Source organism: Hemicordylus capensis, chromosome 9 (assembly GCF_027244095.1).
Source record: "Hemicordylus capensis ecotype Gifberg chromosome 9, rHemCap1.1.pri, whole genome shotgun sequence".
In the NCBI taxonomy this organism is placed as follows: Eukaryota; Metazoa; Chordata; class Lepidosauria; order Squamata; family Cordylidae; genus Hemicordylus; species Hemicordylus capensis.
Genome location: NC_069665.1, coordinates 31,668,674 through 31,687,432, shown reverse-complemented (window position 1 = coordinate 31,687,432; position 18,759 = coordinate 31,668,674). Strand labels below are relative to the sequence as shown.

Here is an 18,759-nt window from a genome sequence, read left to right as displayed (position 1 = left end):
CCACCTCGTAGCTGGATGGGGCCGAGGCCCAGCAGGGCACTGGACTGGGACCCACGTTGTAACCCCACGTCCGCCTCAGCAGAAACCACGTGAGCCGCAATGCCGCCTTCTTCAGAAGAGCACAGTCAGTGTGAGGGAACTTCACGAAGAGCACCAAGCACCATGCACAGCCCCAGGCTGGCATGCACAACCGCCAAGGGCCACAATCCCGGCCAGCCGCGCCAGGGATTCTTCTCTGCCTGACATTTTGAGGGGCAACACTGAGCTAGATGGGCCAAGGTCTGGCTTGCTCCATATGGTGATGGAGCTCAGTCCAGCCCCCAAAACACAGCCTGCCATCCCAAGAGCTCCTTCGGCGCCGACTTCTGTGCAGGCAGGTACACGCACAGGGGATTCGCGTCAGCAGCGCGGATGACCCGCTCGCATTGGCTGCTTCTCTGGACGAGAGACCTACAAACACAGCCACGGACACAGCCAGTGTTCCCTCCAACAGGGATTCCCAGACGTTGTTCACTGCAACTTCCAGAATCGCCAGCTTCAATGGCCTTTGGCTGAGGATTAGGGGAGTTGCAGTCAACAACCTCTGGGAACCCCTGGGAACATTGGACACAGCCCAGCCCTCCTCCTGGACCTCAGAGCTGGGCAGGCCCGGAAGGGGATTGTTCCTGACCAGACACTGCCCTGCGGAGTGGACCTTTGCTCCGGGTTCCCTTTCGCATCCTCAGAAGATGGCCAACCATAAGGCCACAGAGATGACCCAAGATAGGGTGCCAACCCGAGACGCTGCAGCTGCTGCTGGACTGACCAGGAGAGAGATCTTGGGGTCGTGGTGGACAGCTTGCTGAAAGCTGTGAAGAAGGCCAATTCTGTGCCAGGGATCATTAGGGACTGAAGATAAAACAGCTAACGTCAAAACGCCCTTATACAAATCGATGGTGCAGCCACATTTAGAGTACTGTGTACAGTTCTGGTCACCATAGCTCAAAAGGGGCATTATAGAACCGGAGAAGGTGCAGAAGAGGGCAGCCAAGATGATCAGGAGCCTGGAGCACCTGCCTTACGAGGCAAGGCTACAACACCCAGGGGCTCTTTAGTTTAGAAAAAAGACTAAAAAGAGGGGTGACATGATAGAGGTCTATAAAATCAGGCATGGTATGGAGAGATTAATTTCTCTCCCTCTCGCCTAGAACCAGGGGTCATCCCATGAAACTGATTGCCAAGAAATTTAGGACTGGCAAAAGGAAGTACTTTTTCACACACACTGCATAATTAATCTATGGAATTCTCTGCCACAATTCTCTGTGGTGACAGCCAACAGCCTGGATGGCTTTAAGAGGGGTTTAGATAAATTCATGGAAGACAAGTCTGTCAGTGGCTACTAGTCTGGTGGCCATATAGGCTTGAAAAGGCTCCGTTCACTTTCTATCCCCACCCACCTGCCACTCTGGGAAGAGCATCCAGGTTCCAAGTTCCCTCCCTGGCAGCATCTCCAAGGTCGGGCTGAGGGAGACTCCTGCCTGCCACCTTGGAGAAGCCGCTGCCAGTCTGTGCAGACAATACTGAGCTGAATAGACCAAGGGTCGGACTCCGTATATGGCAACATCCAAGAGGTCTCCGATTCCGCACAGCTCTACCTGATGGAATGCCGGCCTGGCTCTCATTAACACCAGGGTGGGATGTGGGGGCAGAGCTTCAGCAAGCAGAGGCAGCTGTGCCTCCTTTGGTGCCAACCCGCCCCCCAGCTGCTCCTGCTTTCTTATACAGAACTGGTGGTTTGTCTTACTCCTGCTTTATTTCTTTTTCGTAGAAGCCTTATTAACTGTAAGCTGGCCCTGCTGCTCAAGCGCCAAAGGAAAGAACGGTTCACAGTACTGAAACCTTGCCCAACACTGTTTGGGGCCCTAACAATTCATTCCAGTTGTGTTTTTTTAAGGTGGTTTCATTGTTTCACAATAACCGTTAACCAATTTATTTTCGTAATTAGCATACATATTAAGCCCACTCATAATAAAGAGCAATTCTTTTGTTCTAATAAAACTAGCGTGCAAAAAAGCCGACTTGGCCTGCATCTGACAGGTCACATGCCCAGCCCCTGAATTGTCAACTGGGTTGAATATTCCTGCCCCCCCCAACTTTCACTTCCCTGCCTTCCAGCCCCTGTCCAGTTTCCACCAACTGACCCGCCTTGCCGCACCCACCCAAACTTCCCCCTGCTGCTGTTATTCATGCTGGGTGTGTGTGTTAGAAATGCCATCTTTCGGGGGATGCACACATGACTGCTGCTCAAGGCAAGAGGAGACGGAAGACCACCCAGGGATGTGTCCCAGGTACCTGCAAAGCGGCCCCACCCTCGGAAGCCGCCGCTCCTGCAAAACCAGACCCACCTGCAGACAGTTTCCTGCCTAGGGACGCAGCCGGTGCCACGCGAAAGCGAAAGTCTCTTCGAGCGCTCCCGAAAAAGCGGAGCACGCGACGCCCCCCCCCCGGGGCCCAGTTAATTCTAATGGGGGTTAGAAAAGCCGGGCGGGGCGGTCACCCTGCTGGCCATAGCCGAAGGACAGCCCTACCCTCGGCTGCCAGGCAGGGCCGGTGCGGAGACCGGAGGGCTCCTCGGGAAAGGCAACAGGTGTCCCTCAGCCTAGCCAGGTGCAAAGGCAAGGGTGGGGTGTGTGTGTGTGTGTGTGAAGGGCAGAGCCGGTTCGTAAGAGAGACCCACAACTTTGTCACGCAAGTTAGAGGCAGGCTCCGTGAGCAAACAGCAGCGCGACATTCACCGCTGGAGGAACTCCTAAATTCTCTCTCTCTCCGCCCTCCCCGGCCCCAGAGCCACGCTGCCTGCAGGCTGGCCACTCGTCGGGTAGAGCTGCCCGGGAACCAACCAACCCCGCCCCCACCCCAGCCTCTGAGCGCGTGCAGAGCGCGGCTGGCGGAGGCACCTACCTTCGAGGACGACCTCCCGGCCGGCCCGCTTGAGCGCCTGCACGGCTTGGTCGTGGGTGGCGTCGCGGAGGTCGATGCCGTTGACGGCCAGGATGGCGTCGCCCAGCCGGAGGGCGCCGCAGCGCTCGGCCGCCAGCCCCGGGAAGATGCGCGAGATGAGGACGGGCATGCGGTTCTCGCGGCCGCCCTTGATGCTGATGCCCAGCCCGCCCGCCTCCGCCTTCACCACCCGCACACGTCGCACCCCCGACGGCGGCGAGGACGGGGCGGCCCCCGCGGCAGCCGCGTCCGAGGCGCACGAGTAGGAGGAGGACGACGCCACCGACGGGGAGCCCTGAGACGGCAGCGGCGGGGGCGAGAAGGGCCGGCCGGGCGGCGAAGCGGCGGCGGCGGCGAGGGGGCGCTGCGGGTGCTCCGGGCTGGCTCCGCCCGCGCTCCGCCCGCCGGGGCTGCCCGCGGGGCTCCGCGCGGGGGCTGCGGCTCGGGCCGGGGCCGCGACGGGGCTCCCCCACTCGGCCGCGCCGTTGGGCAGCCCGTTGAGCGGCGACGAGGCCGGCAGCGGCGGCTCCGGGTCGGAGCTGAGCGCCAGCGCCTCCCCGCTCAGCTCGGCCAGCGCCCGCACCCAGCGCTCGCGCAGCAGCACCTCCACCAGCCCGGCTTTGCAGGCGCGCGTCCACACGGCCATGGCGCCCCCGCCGCGCACCGGCCTCGCTCCGGAGCGCAGCAGCAGCAGCGGCAGCCGCGGAATGGAGCGCGCGCGCCCGCCTCCCGCCGCCTAAGAAGGGGAGCCGGGCGGGAAGGGGCGTGACTCCGGAGCCGACCCGGGCGTGACGCCCGCGCGCTCCCGCCGCGCTCCGCCCACACGGGGGGGGAGGAGCGCGCGCCCTACTACGTCCTGTCGGTGCTTGGGCTTCTTCTTGGAGTCGCGGCCGCTCCGGAGCGGCTCCGCATCGGGGGGGCGGCCATCGCACCTCTCCTCCCCTCGCGCGACGGTCGGCACCTCTCTCAGCTCAGCGCTGCTGCTGGGTCAGTTTCCGAGCTAGAAGAGCTCCCTTCCCAGAAAAGGACACGGCATTTATCGCAGCCTTAACCACACACAACAAACTGGGGATTAAGCGAGCAGGAAGTGAAGTGCCCCCTTTGCCAAGCAGGATTCGCCTTGGTTTGCATTGACACGGGCACGTGAGCACTGCCTGCCCTACGACTCCCCGGGTGGGGGGAGTAGCTCCGTGGGAGAGCATCTGCCTTGCATGCAGAGTCCACAGTTCACCCCTCCCTGGCAGCATCTCCAGGTAGGGCTGGGAGAGACTCCCACCGGGGCCTTGGAGAGGAGGCGCTGCTCGCCCGCCTGGACGATACTGAGCTAGAGGGCCGAAAGGGCTGCCTCCGAGTACCTGGCAGCTTCCTATGTTCCTTAAAAGGCCGGAGTGAGTAAATCACGTCTTACCAAAGCGTTGGAAGAGGCAAGTTCCTGGCTCTGCTGCCTCTAGAATCAGGGGCCGCGGCTGAAAAGGCCCTGCAGGGGAGCAGGAGGAGGCAGGGCTGGGTCTAAGCACTGACTGGCTTCTGGCTTGCCTGATCCTATCCTGGCGGCATAATCCTGCTGCTGGTTGTGGGCTCTGTGGGAATCTCCTCCCCTCCCTCCCCACTTCCTCTGGAACCCAAGTCTTTTGCCACACGGAACCTCTAGGGAGAGTCATTCCAGCCCCTCTCCTGGCCTCTTTGCAGCTGGGGAAAAGGCAACTTGCACGCCTAGAGCAGAGAGCCCGCTAAGCCAGCCCAGGAGCAAAGATTCCCAGCCCCTGGAGATGGATGGATTTGGTCTGACTGCAGCCCCAGGCACTCAGAATTAGTTTGACAGCAAGTTCCCACCAGGGGAGCAAAAGCGGCACTTGCCTCGAGTGGCCCGCTGGATGCCAGAGCTTTGCTGCTGATCCTTGGGCGGAAGGAGGCTATTTTTAACGCACGCATATGTAAGCAACAGTGATCCCGGACTCCCGAGGACATCTTCATGAAGGGAGGAGGAAGACAATAAACTCCTCGTGGCTCCAGCTGTCCAGGGACCGGAAGGTTGGCGAGGCAGGAATAGCCAGAACTTCCATCTTGTCACTTGAGCAGGGGTGTGTGTGGGGGGGGGGGGCAAGGGAAGATTCTGTGAATTCATTCAAGGCAACAGGGTAGGGCCAGGCGTGCAGTTAGCCCCCCTCCAGGCCCTGAATTTGCATTCAGGGTCTGTACTCCAGCTTGGGACACAGGAGGTGCCTCTGGACACGCGTCAAGTGCATCCCCCCCCCCACACTGAACAGACGGGCCCACACAGGTGGGGCGACAGGAGGAGGTTTGCAGGCAACTGTAGAGTCTTGGCAGGTGCCTTGTTAGCCACAAGACCGGCTCATCACCACCACCACCCACGCCTAACAGATAAAGATTTAGTCTTCTAGCCTGTCTCGATTAGAACCCCCTTTTTGCCAGTGTCTCTGGTAACTTGCTAGATTGAGCTGACACAGGAAGCTGTCTCCTCCCAAGGCAGACCACTGGCCCCTCTAGACTAGTCTTGCCTACTCTGACTAGCAACAACAGCGCTCCTTAGTTTCAGACAGGAGGCCTACCTGGAGATGCCTCCTGGGAGCTTTTGCATGCAAAGCAGGTATTCTGTCTCTGCCCTTAACCCCCTGCTTAACTGAACAAAGCAGCACCTTTTTAAAGTGGCGATTCTCTTTTCTCAGCAGGGGGAGAGCAACTGGCCCTGTCCACGCCCAGCACAGCATCCCTCCCGTGGCTGGTATCTGTCTTCGGTTTCTTTTTCCGATTGTGAGCCCTTGCGGGGACAGAGGGCCATGTTTATTTTTTATCTATATAAATTGCTTCAGGAGCTTTGGTTGAAAAGTGGTACATAAATATTTGTCTGATTTGCTACAGGCTCATATCCCCAGTTCTGTCTGCAAAACAGGGGCAAGACTGACCAGCTGCAAAGAGGATTGTTGCTTGGAACATCAAGCACAACCGAGATGGCAAAGCTTTCGCTAAGCTGTGATAAGTCAGGCTTTTTAGTCTAGAGTTTCAAAGCTTTGGTTTTAGAGTTTATTGCATATTAAGTTGTTTTAATTATGTTAATGTTTTAATGGTTTCATATTGTGAACCGCCCAGGGACTTTTTTGTATGGGGTGGTATTTAAATGCACTCACTCGATAAGAGCTGTTCTAGTAAGTTATTTAAAAGCACCTAATGGTGCAGTGGGGAAATTAGCATGCCAGAGGTTGCCGGTTTGAATCCCCGCTGGTCTGTTTCCCAGACTAGGTGAAACACCTCTATTGGACAGCAGCAATACAGGAAGGTGCTGAAAGGCATCTTCTCATACTGCGTGGGAGGCGGCAATGGTCAACCCCTCCTGTATTCTACTAAAGACAACCACAGAGCTCTGTGGGCGCCTGACTCAACGGCACACTTTAAGATAGGCTGATAAGCACACAGACATCCATTCAGTTTGAAAAAGGCCTTTGTAATTTTGCATACGGGTATTTAAACGTTAAACACAAAGTGCTATGTTCTTGAATAGGCCTCAAACCAGCACATAAGGCAGGCTTTGCTATATTCAAAATGGTCCAAAAATGGTTTGCAATCAGACAAAGAGGATGCAATTAATATTATGCAAAATCTAAAGCACCACAACTGGAAGAAAGAGTTTTATTTGGCATCGAGAAGGGAACCTGAAGCAAAGCAGGGGGGAGGAAAGGGAAGGGATCACAGCTGGATGCGTGTCCAGGATATGTCCCTGCCTTCACAGCTAGATCTATTTTTATCATTCCACAGCAGGCTTCTTGCTGGTTACTCCTCACCCGGCCCCCTAACACTCTTTCATTTTAACACACATCATCGCCAGCTAAGCCCTGTTTGTTTCCTCACGGTTGCAAGCTCAGTTCTCACCCTGCTTTAAGACGGCTGGAAACTTTGCAGCCTCCTCCCCCGCCCGCCCCCCCCCTTTTCTGGAGGGACACACAGAACAAAAGCCAAGGTCAGGGAAAGAAAGCCTCCCTTCCACGCCACTGGACTAATTGTTCCCACTTGATTAGGCTGGAACCAGTTTGCCTGGTCTGGCAGAGCTGGGGAGGATGTGTAGCTACTGAGATAGCCTCAGCACTGAGCTCACCTGGGCCAAGGACCTGCTGGGACCCTCCGTCTGTACAGGTGCAGCCAGCACATTGACTAAGGCAGGGCTTCTCAAAGGGTGTGTGTGTGTGTGAGAGAGAGAGGTTGTGGGCTGAAAACTCCCACCGCCCTCCCACAACATCTGGGGGCGGCACTCAGCTACAAAACCGGAAGGCCCGGCGCGAACCTCGCTTCTGCCACAAACCCGCCAGGCTGCTCCTGTTCAGCCTCAGCAGCCCTGCCTGCAAAATGGGGGCACTGCTACTCCCTGGCCGGGAAGCAGAGAGCGCCAGCTGCGGGCTCCCCAGCTGCTGCTGGACTGCAACACCCATCATGCCCAGCCGCAATGGCGACTGTAGCTGGGGATGATGGGAGTTGCAGTCCAACAACAGCTGGAGAACCTCGGCTTGGCCATCCCTGCAGGACTATTGCAGAACAACAGGATGAGAGCCTCTAATATTTGTAAGTACTGTACAGAAAGTGCCCCCCTGCCCCGGGTTACAATCTGGAAATAAAAGGACAAGATACGGCAGAGGGCTGGCCGGGGGGAACAGAGGGGTCTCGCAGAGTGATGTGGACAGGAAACCGAGGCGGGGGAGAGGCAGAACTGCATTCCAGGAGGAGGACGAGGGCGGGAACAGAGGAGGCAATCAAAGGAGGCTGCAACAAAAGGGCTGGTGCAAGCAGCACAAGGGAGGAGAGACAGGAGGCCGGGGAGCAGCAAGAGAAAGCCCGTGGAGGAGGGTCAAAGTATGCTTGATTAAGAAGAGAGGCGGCCCCCGCCTCTCCCAAAGGACCAGCCCCTTCTGCCGACCAGCTCCTACGCAGACCCTCCGCAGCCCAGCGAGTCGGGGCCTGCTGGTGTCAAGGAGGTTAATAATTGACGACAAGGAGCCCAGACTCCCAAGGCCAAATCTCCCTCCGCAGCCCCAGAAGCAGCCGAGGGAGGGAGGCCGGCCGTGGGAACTGGCGGCACTCCCAAGACCTGTGGCCCGACCCGGGCAGGAGTCCATCCACCTGCTGCTTCCTGGGAGACGCCAGGCAGCGGCCCGAGTCCTTCACACGAGGCCCAGAGAGAGGCAGGTCTATGTGCCAAACTTCTTCTGATAGACGGGCGGCGGCAGCTGGGTCTTGATGTCCGCCAGAGAGCGCTCCACCACCACCAGCGACTTGGCATCCAGCAGGTCCACGAAGAGCAGAGGCTGCCAGGGAGGGGACAAGGAGCAGGACAACCGCCGGGGTCAGCGGCTGGCCACCCCTGGGCTGAGTCCGCCCCCACGCAAGGCCTGCGCACGCACAAGCGCCCGGCTGTGTGCCACTGCTCCTCACCCAGCAGGGCTCAAGCCTCCAGGGGGCCAGAGGCAAAACACATCTCCCCCCTCCCGCGGGGAGCACTGGGGGGGGGAGGAGAGCTGGTCACGGGGACTCCAAAGGCAAGGCAGGGGGAAGGGGGAGGGACCGTGTGGGAGGAGGCAGGAGCCGGCAGGACAGGCAAGCCTTTTGCTGGGGGTGGGCAAAAAGCCGCCCTACCCAGTTGCCGACTCCCCTCTCCCCTCCTCTACTTTGATCTCTGCAAACACGCAGCCTCCTGCTTCCCAGGGGCCAGCCAGGTGGAGTCCAGAAAGGCTTCCTTTTTGGGGGGGGGGGCGGTCCCCGGCAACTGATGTCCAGAGACAGCACTCCCCTGGGACATGGAGGCTGTTGACAGACCCCTGCCCTGCCGCCTCCTCCTCCGGGATTCCCTCTTAACCCGCCCTTCAAAGCCATCTCAGCCAGCGGTCACCACCACATCATGTGGCGGGGGGTTCTACGCGTTAACTATTTGGCAGGGCAGAGGCCTCTTCTGCCTCCTCTGGGGCCACCCGCGTTCCGTGCTTGGGCTGTGCCACCGAGTGCCAACCTGGTACTTCTTGCAGATCTTGAAGGCGTGTCCACGGCCGCTGCGCATCCGTTTCTCCAGCTGTACCTGAGAGAACTGGTTGGCCAGGACAACGGCTTCTTCTGGAAGGGGCTGGAAAGAAGGGGGGGGGGGAGAGACAGAGATTATGCCGTTATTAAGAGCACAGGTGACACCCATTATCAGCAGTGTCTGAGCAGGCTTTGCCTCCAGGATGTGTCAGATTTCACCCCCATTTTGCAAAGATGTGAAGAACAAGCACCAGACACTCTGTCGTCCTGGTTTCTTACTTAGGGAAGGAACGCAGCTTGATGGCAAAGCACCTGCTGTGCACACAGAGGGTCCTAGGTTCAATCCCTGACAGCACCTCCCGGTAGGACTGAGAAAGATCCCTGCCTGAAACACTGAAGAGCTGCTGCCAGTCAGTGCAGACAATACTGAGACAGATGGACCAAGGGCCAGACTCCGCAGAAGGTGGCTTCCCAAGTTGCCTGTGTGCCTGGCTTCTGAACTGTGGTTGTGGTTGTGTGTGTGTGTGTGTGTGTGTGTGTAGACAAACAGCCCACCTAAGGATCGACACGGCATCCCACCCCAGAAGCCTTGCAGAGGAGACCTGGGGACAGGGATGGGAGCACCCACGGCCCAAACAACCCGGGGCTTGGAGCCGGGCAGGGCAAGCGGTCTGGGCACAGCGTTCTTCTGCACACTCACCAGGGACTTGTCCAGGATGCAAAACATGTAGGTGTCATGGAGCAGGATGTGGGAGGCCTGCTGGGGGTTGAAGGCGATGTGGGTGATGGGCGTGTCTCGCTCCAGCCAATCCTTGTGCAGCCCCTGCTGCTGCACCTGCCGGCTCCAGGGCGTGTACTCCTTCTCCGGGATGCTGAACTCAAACACCTGGTGGGGGGGGAGAGGAGGCGGGAAGTGGGGAGGGCTGAAGCCGCTCTGCTCAGCAAGGGCCCCGCCCCGCCTGCCCTGCACAGCCCCAGCCAGGGACCAACCCAGCCTAGCCCTGGGCTAAAACATCTGCAAAATGAAGGGAGACACTTCCCCCAGGACCTGTGTTCCCTTTGACGGGGATTCCCAGATGATGTGGACTACAACTCCCAGAATCCCCAGCTGCCATGGCTTTTGATGGGGATTCTGCGACTCCCAGAATCTCCCAGGAGTGGTAGCCCACAACATCAGGGGGGGGAGGGGGTCCTCTGTTAGAAGGAGCACTGCCCGGGATGCTGGACTGGGTGTCAGGACCCAAACACCTGACTCCCACCTCTGGAGTACTCAGACAATGATCCGTTTACTTGGAAGGGTTATATGCTACTCTGCTCCCGTGACGCTCAGAACAGATAATACATTTTGAGAAGGCACGCAATTAAATACGATGATAAAAATGCAATTTTAAAAAGCATTTTAAATTGTACTTCCCCAGGGCCTCCTCAGCTTCCCTCCCTCAAATAAATACCACGAGGCAAGCTGGCTTGGTAGGGCCACAGACAGCTGCAGCACTCTGTGGGGGTGTTGGTGTTGCTCTCCCTTGGGGGGGGGGGCTGAGGGACGGGGGCCTCAGCTCAGTGGGGGAGCATGCTTGTTGTTATCTTGGGGGCTGACTGTGGGGCCTGTTACAGGTGGGACAAAATATGGAAAAATATTTGGTGGGAGTGTGTGTGTGTGTGTGGGGGGTGGCGTCTGATAAGAGAGCAGCATCCGTGGTCGAAGCATGCAGGAGGTCCCTCTACGCAGGGCTGGGGGAGACACTGCTAGATGGACCAAGGGTCTGCCTCTGTAGAAAGCAGCTCCCGATCTCAACCCTCGCTGACCCCAAGCCCACACTCCATCACTTGTACTGGGATGATTCCCAGAGATGTATCTGAGAGAGGGAGAGAGAGAGGCTCCCTCCTTGGCCAGCTGGAAATGCCAGCAAGAGCAGGAACAAAAAAGGCTGCCCGGGGAGCTGGAGCGGACTTCCATGCTGCGTGTAGCAAGGTCTGCAAGGCGGAGCCAGCGGAGAGATCCTCACCTGCTGGTCCGAGTGGGCGATGACCAGGTTGTTCGTCACTGGGTGAATGGCCAGGGCAGTCACGGGGCAGTCGTAGGCAGGAACGGTACAGTGAGGCTGGAGAGAGACACGGGAGAGATGCTGCCGAACGGGGAAAGGTCACCAAGCCCTGCCCCTCCCAAGCCCCCACCAGTTGTGGCCGCAACCTGGGCAAGTCAGGAGCCAGGGCTGCCTGCAAGAGGGATTCCCAGACATTGCTGACTACAACTCCCATCATCTCCAGCCAGAGGCTGCTGCAGCCGGGGGTTCTCTGGGAATCCCTGTTCCAGGGAACACTGCCCGCAGGGCATGGACACAGGGAAGAGGCCAAACGGATCTCTAGCTTGCCATAGGCCGAAGGGAAACAACTTCCGCTCCTGAAGCACCGGCGGCACACCTGGGCACTCTGCAGACTGTAAATGCGGACTGCCTGGTCCCCACTTGCTGCAGCCAACCAGTTGCCATCGGCGCTGGCTGCCAACAGGTACGCCGCTTCCCTGGTCTCTGCAGGAAGGCATGCACAGGAAAGAAGCCGTCAGAGAGAGAGAGAGAGAGAGAGCATTTGACCATCCGCTGGTTGGTTCTGGTGAAATCGCTACTGGCTTTTACTTATGTACGCAATTCATTTCTTTATTGTTTTATTGCATTATTATATGGTACAATTATATCATTTATAATCATCTCGTGGGCTGACTGAGGGAACCTGTTTAAAAAACACATTTGCTGGGGAGCGGAGGAGACTTCTGATAAGCAAGCCGCATCAGTGGTCAAAGCACTGGAGATGGGCCACACAGTGGCAGAGCGTGTGCTTTGGCTGCAGAAGGGCCCAGGCTCAGTTCCTGGCAGCATCTCCAAGGCAGGGCTGGAAACGACCCTTTTCTGTCTGAAACCTTGGAGAGCTGCTGCTAGTCAGTGCAGACAACACGGAGCTAGATGGGCCAAGGGCCTGACCCAGGATGTGGCAGAGTCCAACATCCAACTCACCGGCAGCCTACACAGCAAGAACCAACCAACCAACCGGAGGAGTCTGTTACCTGAGTTGGGACAGAGCGTGTGCAGGTGTTTGCAGATTCCCGATTTCAAGAGCTTGAGGACGTGGACGGAGCCTCGATCCGATGCCACAAAGAGTCTGGTGGAGTCCGTGGAGAAGAGGAGCTGGTGGGCTGAACGGATCAGCTTTGGCACGTTGGGAACCTTTGGGAAGGCGGCGAGGTGGGGTCAGCAAGGCCACCCGCTGCCCTAGGTCTTGCGTCACCCCCTCTCCCCACTCCCTTTCTCCTAGGAGGCTCAGCTTGAAGCTGGGAAAATGCCCCATCAGCGAGCTCTCCCCCCTCAGCCCCGACTCCTTCCCCGCCCCACAAACACAGACCAGAGGCCTACTCACCCTCTTGAGGGAGACCTGCTCCCCGCTGAGCTCGAGTCGGTGCAGGCAGAGCCTCGACGCCGTGGAGTAGGCGACCCAGCTGCCACAGGGCGAGATGCAGCTGCTGCCGATGTGCTCAGGGCCCTAGCAACGAAGCAGGGTGGTGCAGTGGTTAGAGCAGTGGACTAGGACTAGGGAGACACGAGCTCAAATCCCCATTCAGCCATGAAGCTCACTGGGTGACTCTCTGGGCCAGTCACCTCTCTCTCAGCCTGACCTACCTCACAGGGTTGCTGTGCGGAGAAACACAACCATGTATTTGTACACTGCTCTGGGCTGGCTCTGAACTAGCAGGAGAACTTCACGCCGGGGGCTCCAAAATGGCTTGTATTCACACGGAGGGTTTCCTTGCGTTTGTGAGCCCTGGCTGCCCCCACCCCCAGAGGGAGGGATGGGGTTTCAGAAGCCAGAAGGCACCCCGAAATGCGCTCCCGGGGGAGAAGCTAGCGGCCCCTCCCGGCGCCCTCACCTTGGCCTTGAGCTGGAGAAGGAGTTCAGGAGGGCGGGACACCGGCAGGACTTCCCCATCACATCCTAGAACCAGAAAGGAGAGCGTCTGGGCACCCCGAGGAGAAGGATTCACCACCGGCAACAGGGCAAGTTGTGCTTCCCCGTGTGCTGTGATGAGCCCCAATGCCACTTGCCCCTGCCACAGAGAGTGGACTGGCAAACATGGCCAGCAGAGGCAGGCACAGCCATCCAGACGGCACCAGGAACAAGTCTCTGTGCTGGAAACACACCCAAGAACTCAAGCAGAACCCTTCCAGATTGGACCAATGTCCCACCGAGTCCAGCCCCCTGCCTCCCTGACGAGGAAGCCCACAAGCAACGCAAGCAGGCAACAGCCTCTTCTGACAGTTGCTTCTTGGCGAGCAGTATCCAGAGGTAGAATGCCTCTGACCGTGGAGGCTCCACACAGCCACTGCGACAAGCAGCCATGAATGGACCTCTCCCTCTTCCTCCGGTGATCCCCTTTCAATGCCTGCCGGCTGGCCGAGCTCATGGCCATCACGGCATCCTGTGGCACCCGGCTGCCCAGGCCTCGGAAGCTCTCACCTGTCGCATCGGTGGCACCCAGCTTCCAAAGCTCCAGGTATCGAGGATACTGGCAGAGGAGGAGACGGGCCTTCCTGGCACAGGAGACGAGGCGCCTCTGCAAAAGGAAGGCGCGTCAGCCCTGGGAGGCCTTTCCCGCGCGGCACAGGAGGCGGGCTGGTGGACCCTGCCTCAGCGGCCGCCTGCCAGGGGGCAAAGCCCAGCCCTCAGGACACAGAGCCCGAGCCCGGGGGCCCAGCGCCAGCCACTCACGTGCGGGAAGGTGATCTTCCGGAGGGAAGTGTCGTAGCTCTTGAATTCCACCTTCTCCATGAGTGGCCGGATGACCAGCTGCCCATCCAGGCCTGAGGGGAGGAGGGAGGCGGGCAGCGAAGTTAAAGCGGGCGCTCCACAGCAGGGCCCAGCACCCTCGATGTGGCAACACCAAGGCCCCGCTCTGCACCGTACCTCCGGAGATGAGCGCCGTGGCAGTGTGTGCCACCGCCCGCACGTCATGCGTGTGAGGATGAAACGGCCTGGTCTGCATCCACTGGTGCTCAGAGCTGCCCAGCCTCACTGGCAGCAGCTGGAATTGGTAGACACCCCCCTCCGAGGTGCCCGCTACAAGGCTGTCTTCTCCCTGCAAAGAGAACCCAACGGAGCGCCAAACGTCAGCGAGGAGCTCCTCCTGGGAAGGGCAAGCACGTCAGCACCACGGGCCGTGGCTGGGGAGAGGAAAGTGGCCATCTGCACAGAACCCCAGCACCGACTACGGGGGAAACAATACAGGCAGACAGGAAGCCAGAACTGTCCTGCTGGGTCCAGACCAGAGATCCATCTCTACCCAGAGACGTAGGGTTCCTGGAAAATGTCCCCTTTCATTTGCATAAAGTTTGCATTAATTTTTTCCCTCCAAGGAGGAATTTTAGAATGGAAATCTTTTCACAGAAAATAAAATACAGGAACAATTTCCATTTTGGAAAATGTTTCATGGAAAATCTTCTACCCCGACCTTCTGTTTCCTTACACTGGACAGCCAGATGTCCCCCTGAAGATCACAGGTAGGAAAGACAGACAGACAATCACCCCACCCCAGCACCCAAATGCTAGAACAGGGCCACACAACTTGGCCCTCCAGCTCTTTTTGAACGACAACTCCCATCATCCTGTAATAATCAGGAATGATGGAAGTTGTAGTCCAACATCTGCAAGAGGGCCAATGTTGTGCCATTTTGTGCTGGAGGCAGAAATGCTTTTGCCTGCCACAGCCAGCAGCCATGCTCTCCCTCATGTACTTATTCTGTGCTTTTGTTTTAATGTAATTTGTGCTCATTAGCATTGCAACATACTACAGCAATGAGTTTCACAAGCTGGAGGCTGCATTCAGCTAGGCAGTAAGAGCATCCTGCTGTCCAGCTTACGTGGAAGAAAGCAGGCTTGGGATGGAGCTTCCTTCTTTGCCTTGTGTGCCTGATTATTCTAAGATTCTGTGGAAATGCTTATGGATTTTACTGATCCACATAATATTCTGCACTTATAGGCTCCCAGATGACATCTCAGGGGTTCACATTTTCCTTCCTGCTTGTCCAGCTGAAAGACAAGTCCTTTCCTCAAACTTCAGTCTTGTGCTGAACAGCAGCCTACCTCCGATACCGCCAGAGACAGCACAGCAGAGCTGCTGACAGGATACGTGTGCAGCAGCGTCCCCAACTCCGAGCCCCAAAACTGCACTTTGCCGGCAGAATCAGCACTGACAATGGTGCCATCCGACAGGAAGGCCACACTCCACACCACACACTCTCGGCTACGGGACTTCTGAAAGCGCCGATCCACCAGGATACACTGGAGAGCATGGCCTGCGGAAAAGACAGATGTTGGACAGGGGGCAAGGACACAGCACCCACCTAACTGATTGATTGATTGATACATTTGTATACCACCTTTCTTTATAGCAATCTCAAGGTGGTTCACATAGAAGTTAAAACAAGACTACAAAAATTACACATTTGAACTATTAAGCTAAACTATAAAAATATACAAACACAAAAAGACAAATTCCCTTTGTCTGCACACGTTACGAGAAACTTGTGGTGGCTTTTTTCCAGCATAAGGTGTCTTGAACTTGTTCAACATCAATTCAAAACCACATGTCTTTAGTTAGAGATAAGGATAAAATCAGCTTTCTGGCTTTTTTTGCCTGGTGTGCTAGTTGGTAAGTACAGTATTCTTAGGATCGTAGACTTTGGATCAGAATTCATGCCATAAGGTTTTCCTTCCTGTTCCCCTTTCTGTTCAGGTTTGGCATACAACTGAACAGCCAAAATGGAAGTGTTTGTGATGAGCTCCAAAAGGATCTCTCCAAACTGGGGGTGACAGTATGGCAAATGCAGTTCAACATAAGTGTAACACGATGCCCACTGGGGCAATTCCCAGAAAATTTAGCACCGACAAAAGGAAGTCCTTCTTCACACCACGCATAATTAAACTATGGAATTCTCTGCCACAGGATGTGGTGATGGCCACTCGCTCGGATGGGTCTAAAAGGGGCTTAGACAAATTCATGGAGGACAGGTCTATCAGTGGCTACTAGTCTTGATGGCTAGAGGATGCCTCTTGAGTACCAGTTGCAGGGGAGCAGCAGCAGGAATGAGGGCATGGTTTGTGGTTCTCCTGGTTTGTGGGCTCCCCAGAGGCATCTGGTGGGCCACTGTGGGAAACAGGATGCTGAAGGGCCTTGGGTCTGATCCAGCAGGGCTGTTCTTAGGTTCTAAACTGTCTTTGGGCACTGACAGCAACAAAGAACTAGGGTCCTCAAGGAAAGCTACGAGAGCCAGAAACAAGTGGGAAGTTTACTGCCAAGCAGCACAGAAAGAGCTAAGAGGACCCCCCCAACCCCGTATTCCGGGTCACGTGAGAAATGGCTTGGGTGCTCAGAGCAGCGGGAAGGGTGCCTAGTTCCAGCCAGGACCTGAACTCACCTGATTTGATGTCAAAGACACGGATGTGGTCAATGGAACCAGCCGCGATTTGGGTCCCGGACGGGTGCCAGGAGAGGGACAGGATGCGCTCTGCGAGGCACAAGGGGGCAAAGCATGAGAGAGCAGCCAGCACCCAGGATATCCCAGTCCAAAAGGGGAGCCCCCAGCTGCACCTGCCAGATACAGGAGTGCCCCAGGGACAAGCACGCTGGCTCTGCCCTCACCCAATATTACCAATACCAGACTGCCCCCCTTTCAAGCCACCCCACAGAGTCTGTGCGGTCAGAGCAGCGGCAGATGCTCTCTTTGGACACAGGAGGACCCTCCGCAAACAGCAGGGAGCAGCCATGCTCCTCTTCTGCCAGGCTCCTCCGCTCCAGAGACGCAGAGTTGTCCCCACTGCTGAACTCCACAGTGTGCAACCAACCTTTCTGCCGGTCCAAGTTCCTCTCAAACTGGATTCTGTCGGGCAGGACCTGGAAGAGCTTAATGGATCCATCCTCACAACCAACCTGTACGAACAAGAGAAGGCAAAAGAAGAACATCATTAATTCTTCTACATCTATCCCACTCATAGACCATAACCATTGGCACTATCAAAATCCTTAAACATAGAGAGACATTTTAAAAAAGGATCTCCCTTCATCAAAAATGTTCAATCCTATAATCTATAATGTAAGGAAAAACAATCTAAACAGATACTTCTTAGAAGGCTCCCACTTGCTGTAGCAGAAGTCAACGAGATATCCTTAATAAAGCTCCAAGAATATTTCTTCTAAATCTGTGAGGTTATGCAAACTGTTCCAGGAAGCTGTCTAATAACGCTTTGCAGTTTGGGATAACTCACCGCTAGCTGCGTCCCAGTCGGGTCAGCCACCATGCTCCAGATGGGGCCCCCAAAGCCATCCAGCGAATATTTGACCCCCAGGTTCTCCAGATCGTATTCGACAATGTCTCCGCTCAGGCCTGCGCCAAAGAGCCGGTCTCCGGCTGCCCAGCAAAGCGCCTCGGGGACCCTCGTCTCATGGCCCGGAATAACCTAGGGGAAACAGAAAGTGGAAAAGGTGGAAATCCTCAGTCAAGAGCGTCAAGCTGGCTGGGTTGAGAAAGCACCTCACCTGGAGACTGTGGCACACCTTGTTGCTCTCCTGGCTCCCTGTCCGAACAGAGCAAAGCAGCCCCTTTGGAAATCGTGCTCAATTTTGTGTTTTCCAAGGGAGACGGTTACTGGCCCAGTTCAGCGCAGCATCCCTCCCAGTGGCTGTTGCTGGGGTGCCCCTTAGGCTTTTTTCTAGACTGTGAACCCCCTGGGGACAGGGAGCCATTTTCTCTCTTCATGGCGACTGGAGGCGGCAATGGCAAGGAGAACAGCCGGAAGGGCATTCCTCATCACCTGCCCACCTTGCCACCAGGGTCGCAAAGCAGCGGGTAGAGGCAGCAACAAGAGAGGCAGGCGTGTGCTTTCTGCTACCCGCCCACCCTCCTGCCCACCATCTCTGCAGCATTTCACTGGGGCTGAGGCTGTGGCCAGAGGGCAGGCAAATAAGGCAGCCAGAGCCCCTGAGCCGGCCCCGGAACTGGTGCATCAGTCTAAGGAGGTGTTGTTTCTCCATCTCAGGGCCCCCTATGTTGCTGGACTACAACTCCCATCACATCCCAGGTTAGGAACCCCTGGATGATCTCATCCCCCCATAGCTTGCCCCAAATATCACTTCCTGTCTTGACATGCACTTTCTTCCCAGAGAACGAGAGCTGCACTGGTGGCAGCAAGCACGAATTGTCCCCTTTGCTAAGCAGGGTCCACCCAGGTTTGCATTTGCATGGGAGCCCTGGAAGAGGTTCCCCTCAGCGGATAACGGGGCCACTCTGGGAAGCGCATCTGGGTTCCGCGTTCCCTCCCCGGCAGCAGCCTCTCAAGAAAGCGGGCGGAGAGAGACGCCTGCCCGCCTGCAGCCCGGGAGAAGCCGCGGCCGCTGCTGCCGACGCGGCCAGAGAACGGGGGCTCGGTGGGCTGGATGGGCCCGGGGTCTGACTCGGTACAGGGCAGCCGAGGGAGACCCCAGCCTGCCCCCGTGGGGTGTGTGTGTGTGTGTGTCTCGTCTCCCCGCCCCCCCTCCGCGGACCTTCTCCTGGAAGCGGTTGGCGCTGAGCAGCAGATAAACCTCCACGGCGCCGTCGAGGCGGGCGGCGGCCACGCGGCGGCCCGGCGGGGGCTCCCTGGAGGCGGCCAGGCAGCGGATCCCGGCGGGCACGTAGGCGAAGAAGCGCGCGCGGTGCACCACGAACTCCCCCATCCTCCGCCTCC

General features: G+C 57.2%; 2 protein-coding genes across 3 annotated transcripts in view; both read right to left on the bottom strand.

Annotated features, from left to right (window-relative positions):
* SNTB2 (syntrophin beta 2) overlaps window positions 1-3,716 on the bottom strand; it is a 29,727-nt gene extending 26,011 nt beyond the window's left edge. Inside the window, exon 1 of one of the 2 annotated variants that reach the window (XM_053270669.1) lies at window positions 2,941-3,716. In XM_053270669.1, coding sequence (XP_053126644.1) covers window positions 2,941-3,625 — 685 coding nt within the window. In that variant the 5' untranslated portion in view covers window positions 3,626-3,716. The remainder of the gene's footprint in view (window positions 1-2,940) is intronic. The other variant, XM_053270668.1, reaches the window with a different exon arrangement.
* A 2,702-nt stretch (window positions 3,717-6,418) lies between these two features.
* UTP4 (UTP4 small subunit processome component) lies at window positions 6,419-18,759 on the bottom strand. Its single transcript, XM_053270667.1, has 16 exons — window positions 18,578-18,759; window positions 17,302-17,493; window positions 16,882-16,966; window positions 16,455-16,544; window positions 15,121-15,332; window positions 13,945-14,116; window positions 13,750-13,841; window positions 13,498-13,594; window positions 12,911-12,975; window positions 12,403-12,525; window positions 12,053-12,212; window positions 11,416-11,522; window positions 11,001-11,096; window positions 9,695-9,880; window positions 8,987-9,097; window positions 6,419-8,288 (listed from the first exon to the last, which is right to left on the bottom strand). The coding sequence occupies exons 1-16, from the start codon at window positions 18,746-18,748 to the stop codon at window positions 8,172-8,174; spliced, it is 2,076 nt and encodes a 691-aa protein (XP_053126642.1). The 5' UTR covers window positions 18,749-18,759; the 3' UTR covers window positions 6,419-8,171.